Source organism: Anthonomus grandis, chromosome 9, assembly GCF_022605725.1.
Source record: "Anthonomus grandis grandis chromosome 9, icAntGran1.3, whole genome shotgun sequence".
In the NCBI taxonomy this organism is placed as follows: Eukaryota; Metazoa; Arthropoda; class Insecta; order Coleoptera; family Curculionidae; genus Anthonomus; species Anthonomus grandis.
Window position 1 is genome coordinate 17,247,299 of NC_065554.1, and position 17,164 is coordinate 17,264,462.

Below are 17,164 nucleotides of genomic sequence, written 5' to 3' on the forward strand. Positions count from 1 at the left end.
ACGTTAATTTTAATATATTAGTGGCTTATCTACTATATGACTTTAACACTTTTAGAGGATTAAAGTGGCCAAAATTAACTTTTTTCTAGATTAATTATAAAAGGATCATAAAGAAGTATGTATAAAAAAATTTCATTGCATGATTTAAACCATTTTCTTAAAAAGTTTTTTCAGTTTTTATTAGAGAGTGTCAGTAAGTAAGCTACGCTATTTTGCTTAAATTAAACCGTAACTTTTGATCATCCTTGATTTTGGGACACCTTGATCAAAAATGTATAAAAAGTATTTATTTAAACAGATATATTAGATTTTAGAATGAATAACAAACTAATTTAATAAAAAATTATAATAATGTTTCTGCTAAATTTTACTTACAATTTAAAATCTGCTAAATAATAAAGAAGTTACAAGATTAATGCTTTTTTGTTGCCATTTCTAAGTTTATTTATAATATGTACCACTAAATTAATATAGCCAAGATTCACTCAAATAAAACGATTAATTGTAAATATAATTTAAACTGAAAATTTTACTCAAAAACAAAAAAATATAAATTTTGAATTTCTCAGAAAGCAAGAAGGAGAAGATACTTTAATATGACCGAAGTTTCGACTGATATAAACTGGTTTTTATTTCCTTTTTTATGAGTTTTAAATTAATTTATTATACAACCAGAGTTACTTAAAAATGAATTTCGTAAAAAAATGTTTTTTTTTTTTGCTAAAACTTCATGCATTTGATAATTTGATCCGTAGTTCAGCTGTTTCATTTCTAATTTTAGTGTTTAAATTTAAACTAGTTTTCTTGGAACAGAAATAATCATTATGATAAATACGGGGTTTTTTCAAATTCAGGTCTTCTATTTTAATTTCTATGTGAATGCTATTTTATATAAAAATGTTCTAAGTCATAAATTAAAAAGTTTAATAAAAAAAAAAAAAATTTATTTTTACAATTTTCCTTAATATATCTTTAATATGCCTGCAATAATATGAAAAATTCCCATATATAATAATATATAAATTATTTACTGAAGTTGTAAAAAAAGAGTGGTTTTTAAAGTATAAAATAATACTAGCAGCATACATTTATTAGTTTAAATTTGAGATAATTCACTCTATAAGTAGGTACTTAAAAAATTTAAAAGTGTGTTTTTATCGAAGTGAAATTTTTTACTCCAAAATTGATAATAGTTAGCGGGTGTTTAATTTTTATATTTATGAAATTATTTAATCATTGAAATAATTTATAATAAATGGTTTCAATCTATATAAAGAATATATTATTTAATTTTGGCATACGTTTTTTAACCACATTTTCTCTTATTGAGCAAGCAGATAAATATCTATTTCCGTTAATCTATTCTCTTTATTTATGTTTAATGCTTTAAACATATTTACCAAAAATATTTAGGCAAAAAAAAATCAGCATTTTATTATAATATAATATACAAACCATTTACGCACATAATATTTTTTTATTCATCGTACATATGTTTCTTATAATTTTTACGACTATATACAGCTTAATTAACTATACTTGTATTAATATTAACACTTGATTACATACAATGAAAGCCTACACATTTGTTAAATATATTTAATATAATATAATATGTATCAACTTAGTAGGTACGTGTAAAAAACCACAGCCATATATCAAAATTTACATATAGTAATATTTATTTATAGAGCTACATGAAATTTAAGAGATCAACAAATAATTTTACATTTTTTAGAGAATATTTAAATTTTACTAATAGATCCGAAAAAAGTTTTCCTAAAATTCATGCAGCCAAATTTTTTCACATAATAAAACCTATTTACATAAACCTAAACAATTTTAAATTTAAAAAGTTAATTTATATTCTTGATATTTTCTTAGCAGAATTTAACGCTATAAATATTTAGTCTGCAAACCTAAATACTAAGCAAAATGATCCGGTCAGAAGCAACCTAAATACCGTCCCTAAAACTAAATACGAAGAAGAAGATGCAAGTGCACTAGCGGCAATCTTCAAACATTGCTCGTGCTCTTCATAATCGATTCTAGTAATTGCGCAATAGTGCATATGTGCACATGTATCATCGCAGTTGTATGATGCTTTATTGTTGATACGTACTGAATTGGCTTTGTAATATCTGAAAAAAAAAATACTTACTATACATATATTTATAGGAATAATATTATGTCGTTATTTCCAATTCCACAAAACTCTAAATACTATATGACAAAGTAACGTCGTAAGTTACACAAAGTGTGTTTCATATAATATAACATAGTTTGTACTAAAAGAATTCTGTCAAAAATTAAAATTTAAACAATAAAAATTTAACTGCTTAAGAAAATCCTTGACGTCTCGATCAAATCTACCTAGAGTTATTAACTGTCAAGTTAATAGTCCTCTTTAACATTTGTATTGTGGTCCTCTGTAAAAAAAAATTAACTAACTATTCCTATATCAATAAAATATTTACCAGAATTTGTTTGAAATAATTTAAGACTTTTCATTACATAATTTAGTAAGCAAAGGAAAGTTACCGAGAGTATTTGTAGTTTCTGTCGAAAAATGGTCTGCAGGACGTACGTAGATGCAGACCAAAAATATTGCGGTTTACCCCTTTTCGTGCCTTACAGATCACATTCACATTTTACCTGCGCCCCAAAGAAGTATTCCATAAAGTAGAAGGGACTCTTAGTCGAAAAATCAAAAGCCTTTAAGCCTTTAATGTCTTAATATAGACTTCACCTTTTAGTTTACGTAAAATGTTTAGTTTTGACTGTAGTATGTTTTAATTTTACGTTGCCATCTTCAGCCATAGACTTTTCATTTAACGCGACTAAAAGTAATAATCATAATAATAATAATCATAATAAAATAAAAAAATTATTGCATTTTACACTTCCATTCTATTTTATAAATCCTTGTGAGTCATCTTTTTTAAAGTTATGCATTTCATAATAGAGGGATCATATTATATCGAAGCTAATCTATTAGCTTTAGCTAATATAATCTATTAGTCTTAGCTAATAGATTATAAAATATTATTTTTTATTCGAATAACTAGAACAAAGCAACCGATTTTACTCATCTTCATGAATAATACACTATTACAATTGTATTGTTAACAGTGTACATTTTATATAAGAACCTTTTATATAACAAGAAATCAGTTCAAAAAAAAGTCAAATTAATTCTATCAGAGAAACTAATTAAACTTTAAGGTATCTGAAGATTTTATTTCCTAAAACTATTTAACTAAGCAGGCTACCAAAAAATAAAATATTAATAAAATTTCGTTTTCTTGCTTTTAAAACTTAAGAGCCAAAGCCTAAATAAAAGTTCAATTAAAAAAGTGATTACAACCAGGATTATGATATTTAAAAAAAGTTATTTTGTAAATATATTGAACGTATTTAAGCTTAGTTAAAATTTCATTACATAAATGGTTTCATATAACGCGATAGTACACGCATATTCGAGCATGTATTTTATAATATTATGTACTTGGTATTTAATAGCAGTGAAGAATTTTTATGAAAAAAATTCTTGCTGCATGTAATAGGTACGTGCAGTGGGAAAATAAAGTTTTTTCATTGGAACTATAAGCGCTTGTTATGTTAATGCTTAATATAATTAAAAGAGGAAAAAAAAATTTTTTGCAAAATATGTTTGCTTAAAATAAAAAATCGAAATAGTATATTTATTCGTAGGATCGCATAATCAATTTGAAATTAAGTTAAACTGCTTGGATAAGCTTGCTAAGTTTGTTGCTTACAATTTTTTTGTATAAAAAATAAATAAATAAATAAATAACAGTTTCCTATAAAACTAATTTACCGTTTAAACTACGTACAAAAAAAGGGTAACGTTTGGCGTACAACGTTCATCAGTAAATAAATCTATTGTTACTGAAGAACTGTAATTAGAAACATTTTTAGCAGTTCCTTAAAATAGTTACCTGCATTAAATAATATTATTTCTAAAACCAGAAAGAGAGAGAGATAATTTTTTATATATCATAAATTCAATTCAATTCTTTTTCTAAAAATCATATATTTTTGGAATTGCTTATCAATATATATTGAACAAACATCATTTGAATATGTCTATTAATTATGCATTCTGTATGTTAATGTGTATATTAATTATGCATTCTGTCTGACACCTCAAACTGAGATGGCTATATAAGAGAGAAAATTAAATATTATTCTTATTACAAAAAAATTACTGCTTACTGATTTTGCAATTTCGAAACAACTAATAAAATTATATAAATTTTATTCTAAAAAAAATTTACCAATAATTTCTTTAAGGAACAGAAGGTAAAAAACACCGTTGATTTAACTGAAATTTTAGGATTTTTTTCGCGATGATTAATCACTTTACTTATTTACTATATAAGTCGTTTAATTAACCCGACACATTTGAAAAAAACTAGAATGAATTTCTTCTGATAGAACACACTAATTTCGATACGTTCAACACTCAGAAGGTAAACAAATACCGTTTCTGTAAATAAAATTTAAGGAGTTTTTTAGAGATGATTAACTAGTATTTATTGTAAGTTTTTAACTATTTTTTGTAGTTATTGATTTAAATTTTTTGATTAAAGCTTTTATTATCTACAACATATAACATGAAAAGCTATAAGACATATCACACTCTTGTACAGTGCAGACTAGGGCTAGTATTATTAGGAAAACTTATTTCAGTAATTAATATAGTGCAAATTCAAATACTGAATGAGATTGACTATATACTAACTAATTAAAAACACGCAGTAAAAGATGTCTCAGTCCTAAATCGCTTGAACACCGGTATCGATAACAGGTTAGTAAAAGCAAAAATTAAAATCAATTCTAAATCAAGATGCAAGAAAATAATCAAAAACCAAAGGTTTCCCGCGGAGAAAACAATTCAACAAATAATCCATAATGACCAAAATGATCTCAAAAGTAAGTTTTCAAATAAAGAATAAAATTAACCCAGATGAAAGTAAAACACCTAGAAACTAAAATAAAAAGGGCTATCAAAAACAACGAGAAATCCCAGAAAAACAAAAATGAGTAAAAAATCAAAATACATTTTGAACAAAAAAAGAAACATTTTTAAGGCACCCCTGAATATAAAGAGATTAATAATATTATAAAAACAAAAACCAGTCATGATCTGAAATACTAACAACATAGAACTAGTAAAAGCTTTAGTAAGAGTTAAGGGTTTTTAAGCCTTTGTAGTTTACCCTTATTCTAATAATTAAGACACCAGCAACAAACCACCAATTAAAAAAAATTTAATATACCAAGTTAAATAGTGTGTGTGTTTCCACTTGCCGACAACTAAAATTCCTTTGTCCCCTAATTTAATGTTATCGTTAACATTTGTTCGATTAATATTACGGATGATTTTAAAGATATCATTTTAAAAAATGATTTGATAAACATTATAAATAACCTATAAGTCTTGAATAGTCTTATTCTCAGCTAATTGAAACCTCCTCGGTAAGAATTAATTCTTAAAAAAATATTTTTATCCATAAAATACTAATATACAAAAATATTAAATATAAATAAATACAATTTTTAAAATTAGTATTTGAAAGATTCAATAATTTTAAACCTTTTTTCACTTTTGCGAAATTTTAACAAAATAATATTATTCAGCTTTGAAATCGTAAATAAATAAACCTATACATAAAATCAAAACTAATATTAGCTATACAACAAAAAAATACTTACTTAGTAAAAACTCCATTTTCACCAGACCCACTTTCTTGCGTAAACTTGTCGGCCAACGTATGCAAATTTAAGGGCGTAATATCGTTAATTCCATAGTAAGTGCTAAAGTTATACTCCACCACCCACTCAGCTTTGCCGTTGCTGTTGGCAGCTGATAAATCAAGGTAATACTGAGTGTAGTCAAACACCTGCAACAACGATAAGTTTTATTGTTGGAGTTTGTGACTGAAACACAATCTGGTCTATTTATCCCAATTTGTACTATTATCATATAATATTTTTTCAGCAGTTTTTAAAAGTTTCCACATTAATTAAAATATCCACATTAAGTTAATGATGATTGAATGAAGGTATTTAGGAAAAAAAAATTAGATACAACGTTAATGATAAAAAGAAAACAATTAGTTATTTCGCTTAACTAGCTGTTAACTAGCTGTAGAAACTGAACTGTAACTAGAATCGTCTCAATGCTCTACAATATTGAGACACTTCTAACAGTATTACTAAGAGTTGCAAAGTAGTAATTTATTTAGATCATATTTAAGATTATACACTGCTTTCATTTCAAAACAAACCACCCTTAATAGGTTCTTAAAAAAGGTGCATCAGAATCAAATTCTTGCAAATAATTTGATTCTGATGCATAATAATTAGACTGAATAAGACGCCACACCGCGAGAATTACTCATGAATACTTAAACGATGTAGATATTCTTCTTTTGGAGTGGCCTGGGTTAAGTCCAGATGCGAACGAATTACAATACGCTCTTATAGGAATAGGATGAGAATTCCCCAAAAACACATGCAAACAAAAAAATATACAATCGTTGGAAGTAACAGTTGATATTAAAAATGTTTCTCCGCAATTTTGCTAGCAATGCGATTTATTTTATAATAATTTCAGGTCTCTTAAGCAAACTACCAATTTATGTTTTCGTAGTATTGGTAACAAAAGAGTTTGTTTTTTAAATTAATGGTTGATTGCTGTTAAAAATTACTTAAAAGATTTTGTTTTATTTGCGTGTAAGTTATAATAACACAAAATTATATTAATGTCAGCTAAAGTCGTTATGGGGCTCCCCAACAATTTACCAGAGTCTTAGACTGAGCAGAATTTATGCAGACTTTTTCTACGACCAGAGAGATAAGACTCAAACTAAGGTAAGGCAATACCTGCAAACCCATAATGGTAAAGTTTCTCCAGTAGAATCCAGTGATTTACACAACCAAATGTCTGACATTTTTTTTGGCATGAATTTGACAATAATAAAATTGTATGGAGACGTTATCGTGCAATGTATAATTCATTTTTCCGTTCGGATAAATTAGTATAACTATTCGTAAAATAAACATATGGAAAATGTAGAAATAACGAAAACAAATATTGTTAATTAACTATCTATTTTAACAGTTTGGTGATGAATGACTTGAGTTGAGTTTTATTTTACTTAAAAAAAAATCCTTTTTATTTGTCCAAAATATATACATAAAATACAGTAAGTAATACAGGAATAATCTTATCAATTCTTCGAAAAAGGACAAATAACGAAGGCATCGCGATTATAAAAAATCGATACACAGATACATGCAACACCACAAAGACGATCGTTAAAAGTATAAATATACTAATTTCAGCAATATAAAAGTGTCTAATAAAAAAATCTTATACTTATATAAATTAAGACCTAAGTCTATATTAAACCTAAATCTAAACCTAGATTTACAATAAAGCAAAATAAAATAAAATCTGAAAAAGTTTTATGTATGAACACACGGAGTAATCAGTTCTCTTAAATTATTTCACTTAAAAAGCTAAAAGAAACCGTAGATGTACATAACTTGTATTGTATTAATTAGAAATCTATAATAGATTTAATCAAAGCAATAACCTGTGATACATAGATCAATTCAATCACATATACATTCAATTAAAAAATAATGGAGGGATTCAATTTTTATTTTTTATAAAATAATTATTTTTACTTATAATGATATAACAAGATATACAAAAAAAATAAAATATATAAATCACAAGATATTTCCTTGTTCCTAAATGTAAATGTATATGTTTGTAATTTTATTTCGTTCATTTATTTTATTAGTTCATTCTATAACTTAATAGCTACGTAACTGAATGATTGCGGAACTAACAAATTATTTATATGCCTCGTATCATAGTTATGTCGACTACAGTAAAATAACTGACACAAATAAGGTAGCTGACCAGTTTTTAAAACTCTATGCACAAAACTCAGCGAATGACATTTTCACCTGTTAGTCATTGATAAAATGGAAAGGCTATTCAAGTAAGGCGTCATTTGTTCCTGTATGTTATATTAAAAAAAAACGTAAACAGGAGTTCTGTAATTTTTGAATAGAATTTGCCGTTTACGCTGTAAGTGAACTTCTGTAAACAACATTTCCATAATCCTTTTTGTTTAATGATATGTAAAATGAATTTTAAATTACTTATATTTTATCTTGGTGTGAGTGTAAAATTGTATTCATCTTTTGTCATTGCCTGAGGATATATAGCTCTAAAGTTAAAGATTTATCCTCAGTCAACATAGAGTAAACTTAATATTTGCGTTTTTTTAACCTGGTTTAATAATAACTTTTATTGCGGTACTTTCATAATTTATTTAAACTCTGTCGAGACCCTCATGATCCCGAAATCCTTTACGTATAAACCAGCTCTCACGCTGCCATCATCGGAAAGGAAGTGTGAGTGCGGATACGGAAATGAGACTTGCAGATATCTGATCGTTCTTGGTTCTCTCGCACACCTCTATAGCTCCGTATGTATATGGTTTTCGAATATGGTGCTAAAATAGGTTTATGGGTGAGGAAATCCGAGCCAGACGCCGTCGTTGTTAGCAAGATAAGAGAAGATCTCGAGCACTTCCTTTTAGTTGCTATAGCACAAGTTTATTACGTTACACAAAAAGTGTTTTTTTTTGAGTAAAAATAGTAAAATCAACTTATTCCTTAATGATGGAATAGAGATTCAAGAAAGACTGAATAAGTAAATAATTTTTACAATTTCAGGCACGTTAATTATTTTTGAGAATAAAGTAACATGGAGAATACAGTAAACCAATTTTTGACAGATATATATAGGGTATCTCAGGATGAACTGCGGTGATGGATTTCTTAAAAAGTAGGTTTTGGAAGCATTTGAAAATTTGAAAACGTCATAAGTTTTTTCTAAACAAAAGTTTTTAATACGAACTAGAGTTTACTGTTTGGAAGAGAAGACACATATCTTGTGACTAAATTTGTTGAAAATTAATACACAGGATATTCAAAAATTAGTCCTGAATATAAGAATAGAAAAAATTAAAAATGTTAATAAAAAAGTTGAATATCTTGTCTTAGTTAGATATGAAAATAAACATCAGTTTGTATAAATACAACTAATCCAAAAATTAATAGTTTTTACTAATTAATAATAATATTAATATTTGTCAGACATAGCGTCGAGATAGAGCGAAAATAAAAATAAAGAATCTTATACAATTTTTTTTTGATACTTTAGATGTTTTGACTTCGATGTTACTATTTAAAATTTTAGATAAATAAAAGATAAGCAAGAACGGTCAGATAAAGTAGTTATAAGAAGTAATTTTCAGTTTCGTGTTTGTGACCCAATATCTTCAATATTGCGGAGGGTTGTTGGGTGGGGTCAGAAATTATAACTAAGAGAAATTAAAATTATAACTAAAGAAATCTAGACTTAGGTAAGAGGTGTAATGTATAAAAAATAAATTTTATATTTTTATTTATAAAATATTTTTTAAGGGATTGTACCTGAATGTAAATTCAACTGTGTCGTGGTTTTTGTTTTATGTTGTTTTAATTTTTGTACGCGTAAAGAAAATTTATTTTAATAGTGTTTTTTATGTACTTGAAATTACTTTTTTTATCTTTGTGAATACTTGAATCCATTTCAGTGTCCTGAGGATGATTTAATATAAGTCGAAACGTCGACATTTAAGCAAACAGGTTTCTGTTTTATTTCTGACCCCACCCAACAACCCTTCGCAATAATAAGAAGTAATAATTGGCCAAATTATTGACTAGTTTTATATTTGAAACTTTATGTAAATTTTTGTAACTTAAAAAAAACGTTTTTGCTTACATTGGGCGATACAATACAAATCTAGTAAAAAAGCACTGTTAAGGATATTAAAAACATTAAAGTTTTAAAATCGAAGTTATTACGAATTATTTTCAGTTGAAATTCCAGCTGTATGAATGAAATCTTCAACAGGCATTTTTTAAATTCCTCATCTAGCAGGGTCTCGCAAGACTTTGTGTAACAGGCCAATATACAATACTTTCCCAAAGTTTAAACCTAAAAAAAATTAGGCTAACGCTATATTTACTTTGATTCAACCAAAGTATTTTTCCAATATTTTTTATTGTTATGATGCAGCAGAAGACGAATCTTCAAAGTTTTAATAGCGATCAATTTATGGATCTTGGACCGGGAACCTGGATGAATTGTTATTGTTAACCTAAGTATTATTAGCTGGAATTTAATTGTAAACTACCAAGTATTGATTTTTTTGGCACCTATGTAACAATTGAGTCTGTTTACCTTAATCAACTCAGTCAGTACGGTTTAACTTTATTCTATTTTCTTAAAACAGCTGTGTTAGTATTAACTTATTTAAAATCTTATAATTATCAGTATCATTTCTTTTCTAAAAACTATTGAAACAATGCCTTATACTAGTTTAATGTACTCTAACATGCATTATTTGGTGTTTATATGTCTCACTTAGGGATAATTATAAAAGATACTTTATATGGAAGCATTTATTTAAGGCACCTATAGCCAGAGGCTTTAGAAATTTGACTTCTTCGAGGAACCGTCAAGGTAGACGAGTTTGTTTTTGCATTACTTTTATCATTGCATTTATCAACCTGATTTATGGTACCTGGAAAAATTATTACAGAAGAGATAAAAGAAAAATCCAAAAGCTATGACACTGGTAAATAACCGGGAAGAAATCACAATCATTATACAAACTTCCTACAAAAACTTCAAAGCTCAGAACCATCAATATAATAGATGCCTAATCTAAAATATAAGATATTATAGGATATAGGAATTAAAAAAAGCACTGAACCAGATGACAAGCAAGAAAAGCTCGGGCAAAGAAAGAATTATGAATGAAATAATAAAGATGAGAGGGTGTACGGTTTGCTAAACAGAAATAACTAGAAATAACTCTAGAAAACTATAAAAACGTAAAAGTCATATTACTATACAAAAAACGAGATATCAACAACATAGAAAACTATCGTTCAATTAATTTACTCGCATATACGAGTTGCTCACAAAAATTACTAGAAACAGGCTTTCTAGTAAATTTAATTTTTAGAGAGAAGTAAATTTCTAGTAAATTTAATTCTTAAAAACATTTTTAAACAACAATTTACAAAATAAATATAGTATATAAAATATTCAACAAAATAAGATTTTATATCGCAATAAAGCACTTGAAGTATTAGTACTATCATTAAATATCTAAAGATATAAAATTATATTGCACTTAAGCAGATTTTAAAACTCGTTGAAGTGAACTCAGAGAACAATGAAACAAATCTATACTGACACTATTTGAGTTAATCATCATTCTACCTATTGCACAGTTTTCACCATACAGTGTACGATTTTGTTCAAGGTAGAATAATCTAGTCTGGCTGAGCACTGTAGTAGGAGGAACATTTAAATTAAGCTGACACAACAACTCGGGAGACTGTATTAGATTGTGAAGAATCTTGTATGTTGTGACAATATCGCAGTTTTTACGTCGAGTCTCCAACTTTTCAATGTTCAGCAATATATACATTTCACTGTAATTAATATCAATACAAGGAATATTAAGCTTGTAAGCAATGTATCTTATGAATTTACGTTAAAATTTTTCTAGACGCATTATATATTTAGCATAATAAGGTGACCATATACATGAATTCGACTCAAGTTGACTGCGAACCAATGAAAAATTACAGAAGTTTGATGGAATCAATACTGCTGAAATCATGAATGTGCCTCTTAATAAAACCCAACATTTTGTAAGCCTTATTACACAGGTTTTCAATATTTTTTGAAAAAGTTAGTCTGCAATCAAAAAGCACCCCAAGATCACGTATCTCTGATACCTTATCAATAAGTGAACTCATTAGATGGTACTGATGAAATGGTGGACTAAAACTTCTTTCATCTTTCAGCATTTTTTAGCATTTAGGACCATTCTATTGTTCTTGCACCATAACTCAAATTTGTGAAGATCAGAACAAAATTCATGATGTGTCAAGTTACTGTCTATAATTCTAAATATCTTAACATGATCAGCAAAAAGCAACACATTGCAATAATCAAAACAATGAACAACATCATTAATAAAAAGATTAAATAAAAAAGGGGCAAGATGGGCACCCTGAGGAACCCCATTCACTGGAAAAGGACTAGAATAAAAGTTATTTACCTTTACAATCTGTGTTCTTCCAGACAGATATGACTTCTACCAGGCCAAAAGACAACCACCAATGCCATAGAGTGACAACTTTGCAACCAGGAGAGCATGATTAACCCTGTCAAAGGCCTTGGAAAAGTCAGTATATATGGAATCAACTGACATACCGCTCTCCAAGGCCCCCAACAAAGCTGTTTGGTAAAGCAACAAATTAGTGGTAATGGACCTACCCCTGACAAACCCATGCTGCCTAGTTAAGATTATGTTTTTAAATTTCTCTGATAAAAAATCTGTGACAAAACTTTCAAGAACCTTTGCAAAGTGACAAGCCAGAGAAACAGGACGATAGTTTTTCACATCATCCCTCTGACCTGTATTCTTAAATATAAGAGTCAAATAATTTAACTTCCATGAGGTTGGAAAATCTACCTGTCTTGAAAGACAAATTATAAATCAGCCATAGTGCACGTGCCAATGCAAAAGCACAGTGTTTTATAAAGACAGCTGGAATACAGTCAGGCCCAGGGCCCTTATTAACATTGACATTGGTTAACTTTTCAAAGACTTCAGATATTTGTACATGCATTTCATTAATATCAAAATAACATGCAATGCGTAAATTGCAATGCGTACTGAAGAAAAATATTGTACAAACAAAGATGCTATTCCATAGCCATTTTCACCCACTGCATCTAAATATTTCACAGTAGATGGAAAACTGTTATTTTGTGTCTTATCTCTTATATATTTCCAGAAATATTTAGGGTCACCGGAAATAGAAGATTGGGTTTGCTCAATTTAGTTTGAGTTGCACTGATCGGCCTGATTTTTACAGATTGCTCTAAGATTACTGAACATTTCATAGTCTTCAACGGCCTTAGACTGTTTATACTTTGCATGTGCCAATCTTTTTTGCAAGACATTTGATTTCAATTCTGCGCTGGACCATATTGGAAACTTGAATTTATTGTTAATTTTTATGATAGGTACAAAATAGGTGAAAGCGTTGTCCAATGCATTATACAAACAGTCCACATTAGCGTTAACATCAGACGAGAATAAACTATCCCAATCCGCATCAAGAAGGTAGCTGTTAAGACCGGCATAATCTGCATTCTTGAAGTCGTGTATTTCTTCACAATAATCAAGAGATTCAAAATTGTTTAACTTTATAAAAATCATCAATGTAGGATGATGTCGATCACATTTAACTAAAAGATCATTTGAGCATGATAGGGTATCATTATTATTGTTACTAAAAACTAGATCTAGATATCCCCATTTGCATTTTGAATGTTATTGATCTGATACATGTTAAGGTATGGCATTGTTTCTAGTAAAGATTCTGCAGGCCCCGCAACACCACTACTAAACATTCCAAGAGAGTCATTACACCAAGTCAATTTTGGTAGATTAAAATCACCGGCAATCAAAATTGAGCTGTCACCAAAGTCTTCGGCCACCCTCTCGGTTGTCTCACAAAAATGTTGGTAGTCTTCGGGTTAAGAATTGGGAGGTGTGTAAAAGCAACAAAAAACTCGTCTCACTTTACCAAAAATAACGGAAACCCAGATGGCTTCAGATTCTTCATGAGCCACAGGCAGCAATTCAGACTCTAGAGATCAGCGAACAGCAATAAGTACTCCACCATTCCTGGTTTTACCAGTCCGTTCAAGACATCTGTCCCGTCTATAAATAGTAAAGCTATGCAGACCCAGTTCACTGTCCAAGAAGTTGCTGTTCAATGAAGTTTCACTTAACATCATCACACCATATACTAAAGTTGAAGCATTTTTGCAAACTTCAACCAACTACATTTACATTCTGATAATAAACTGTCACCTCATTAAGAGCTATCAATTGCCTTGTATGTTTACATTTGGTCTTTGAAAATTTACATTTGAATTTCTGGGTTTATATTCAAATGGACGAAATACAATTCCATCGGGCCAAAAAGATTGATCAGAAATTATGTTATAATATTTGTCACTTACACCAACTTTAAATGATTTTATGCCATTACGAGAAGATAGCTGATATACAACTAAGTCTTTGTTGTCATCTAACTGCTTATTTCATATATTATTTTTCACTTTTTAAACAATTTTGTTACTTTTATAATATTTTTTATGCATGGTTGTTTTAAACTGAATTGCTTATCAATATCAATGAAAAACATCAATAATATTATCTGTATATAAATAAAATTTTTATGAGTTTTTTGCAAAAAATATTTTATTAACTTGAGACGCTTTTTAACAAACGTATTCTATTACCTAATAAGAGTTTTTTTCCTGGAAGTTAAAATTCAAAATATTCAGAGAGAATAAAGTACATCCATATAAATACCCTCCTAAAATAACAATTTTTGTTCTATTTTTATCTTATTTATTTACTATTTTATATCAAGCATATTCTCGATACCTTATATTACAGATTCTTGATTAAAATAGAAATTTCAATTATAATTATGTTTTCTTGGTATTATAGTTCGAAATTTTTATTGCTTGTTAACAGAATTTGTTTTGATTACAGGATTTTATGGGAATAATTCAGCGAAACTTCGTTAAAAATATCATTATATTTTTAAAAGAAAATTAGTATAAAAGATAAAACTACCCAAGCACATGAACAGAATGTTCATTCATTAAATTTTATTTTCAATATTTCGCTTTGAGCAATAAAGAGCCACATGGCTGCATAATAAAAATCTTTATATAAATTTTTTTCAATTATATTTTCAGTATTTATTTTATATAAAAAAAATTATATAAAGGCGATTATCAGGCGAGAATAATTCTTAAAAAAAGAAAAAAAATCTTAAAAATTTGTAAGTTAACATTTCATATACGTATATTAGAATAATTAATTTCTTACAAAAAAAAAATTACATAAGGAAAAGCCATTAGAAAATATAATTATTAAACATTATTTTTAAAGGATTTTTTTATTTTGTACCGTACAGACTATGCACACAAATAAGACAAAACAAAGACAATCAAAAGGATTTTTCCACTTTAATTTTTAAATTACAGTCTAGTTCTTGTTAAAAGTCAATTTTTCATGTTTAACAGCCACTTCTTAAGATTTTTAAGCATATTTGAAAATAGGTGAAATGTCGATTTATTTAACATTTTTGGTACGTAATCAACGAAACACGTTTTCTACGTTTTTATTTCGTACTGATCCCTTAATAAAACTTTAATCAAAATATCGGGTAGGCTCTTAAAAAAATATTTACCTGTCCAGAATCCCTATCAAATTTATAAATTCTTAATCCAGGATTATTGGGTCCATCATGATTTCTCTTAGGCGTTATTGAGGGGGCAAGCATAGACCAAGAAATTGGTCGACCTGAAATTAAAGAAAATATTCAATAAAAACTGAAGAAAATAAGTTTGTTGATTAATATCATTAATAAGCTATTTAAAATAAAATAATAAAAAATTACTAAAAGCACTCAACATTTCCGAGAAATTCTTGAAACAAGCTGAAAAGAGTAGAAAAAATGAAAACTTAGTTTTAGCTGTTTCGAACAATAGTAGATAAACATTGTTGGACTTTTTGTAAATCAAACTTCACGACAAAAATAACATACAAATATTCCAGATATTTTTTCCATATACTTAATGCCATATCTTTATGGAGTTATTTTTTAGTGTTAAGTTTAAGTAAAAAATATGCATAAATGTAGATGCAAGTCAAATGCAAAAACTTATAAAAACCCAGAAAAAGATATTAAGAAAAAAATAATGTTTCAACATATTTTTTTTTGCTATATATATAATATTCGAAATTTTATTCATATGTAAACACTCAACATACCTGCTAAATATAAAATAAGCACTATGCTTAAAAATAACTGATAATTAATGTGTGTTTTATCGGAAAGAGATCAAAAAATGAAACTTAAGATTATCGATATTTAAAGTACTCATACTATATTTCATAACCTTTATAGAGTTTATAACACGATGTTGTAATTTTGTCATCACGTTGATGTTAAAATAAACCTACATATTCATTCGGTATAGATAATAGAGACAAAACAGTTTCAGTCCGAAATTAATGTTTGCTGCATAAATTTCTGTAGCACAAACTTCATCACCATAATGTTTTAATGATACTAACAGAGAAATTAAACATCAATTCCAGTTATTTCTGACACATTTGCATAATATCGATACGAAATAGAATATTTGCCGCTGCTGCAGTTAGGCCTGTTAGTATCTATATTCTGATTTGCCCGTCATATTATTGTTAAAATGAAATTATTGAGCTTTCGTTAATGGAAATTTGCATTTCATTGGATCTAAAAATAATATTGAATTAATGTTAAGTGCTACGCATATTAAATATGTAGGTTACGATAGGATAAATTGGAAAATGTACAGTGGTTTATTAAAAACACGATTCCTCATTACATCCTATAGGTATGTTAAATATGTATGCTGTTTTTTTTTTTGGAAAAGTATTATTATTACAAAGTATTTTTTGTGCCTAAAGAAAATGACTTAATTCAATTTATTTTTTTAATATATACTCATTTGCTCTTTGACAAATACTTTTTTTTAATTCTTTGGAAACGATTTTTTTTACTACATTTAATTCTAATAAAAATGAAAAATTATATTTTAAGAACCTTAAAACATTTATTTATTTAAAAGGGCAAAAATTGGAATACAAGAAAATTGGGTGTTTTTTTTTTGAACTCTTACGATGGTATAAACTTGTGCCACACCATGGAAGAAAGGCAATTAAAGCCGATCTTTTCACAAGTAAATGCCGGTGCTTTCATAACATCACATTATGGGGGAATCGTCTTCATAAACGTAGTATAGGGGATCTTAGAACTCAACGTAAATAAAAACTTGAATGTAAATGTGCGTTAAATACGAGTATAAGTGAAATAAAATATTTTTTTTTAATTT

At 27.7% G+C, this 17,164-nt stretch overlaps 1 protein-coding gene across 1 annotated transcript in view; it reads right to left on the reverse strand.

Annotated features, from left to right (window-relative positions):
- Nucleotides 1–1,686: 1,686 nt before the first annotated feature.
- The window catches only part of LOC126740528 (acid sphingomyelinase-like phosphodiesterase 3b), a 321,078-nt gene continuing 305,600 nt past the window's right edge, over nucleotides 1,687–17,164 (reverse strand). Inside the window, exons 7-9 of the mRNA XM_050446601.1 lie at nucleotides 15,475–15,587; nucleotides 5,743–5,930; nucleotides 1,687–2,141 (exon numbers count right to left, since the gene is read on the reverse strand). Of these exons, the coding sequence (XP_050302558.1) occupies nucleotides 1,907–2,141; nucleotides 5,743–5,930; nucleotides 15,475–15,587 (536 nt within the window). The 3' untranslated portion in view covers nucleotides 1,687–1,906. The remainder of the gene's footprint in view (nucleotides 2,142–5,742; nucleotides 5,931–15,474; nucleotides 15,588–17,164) is intronic.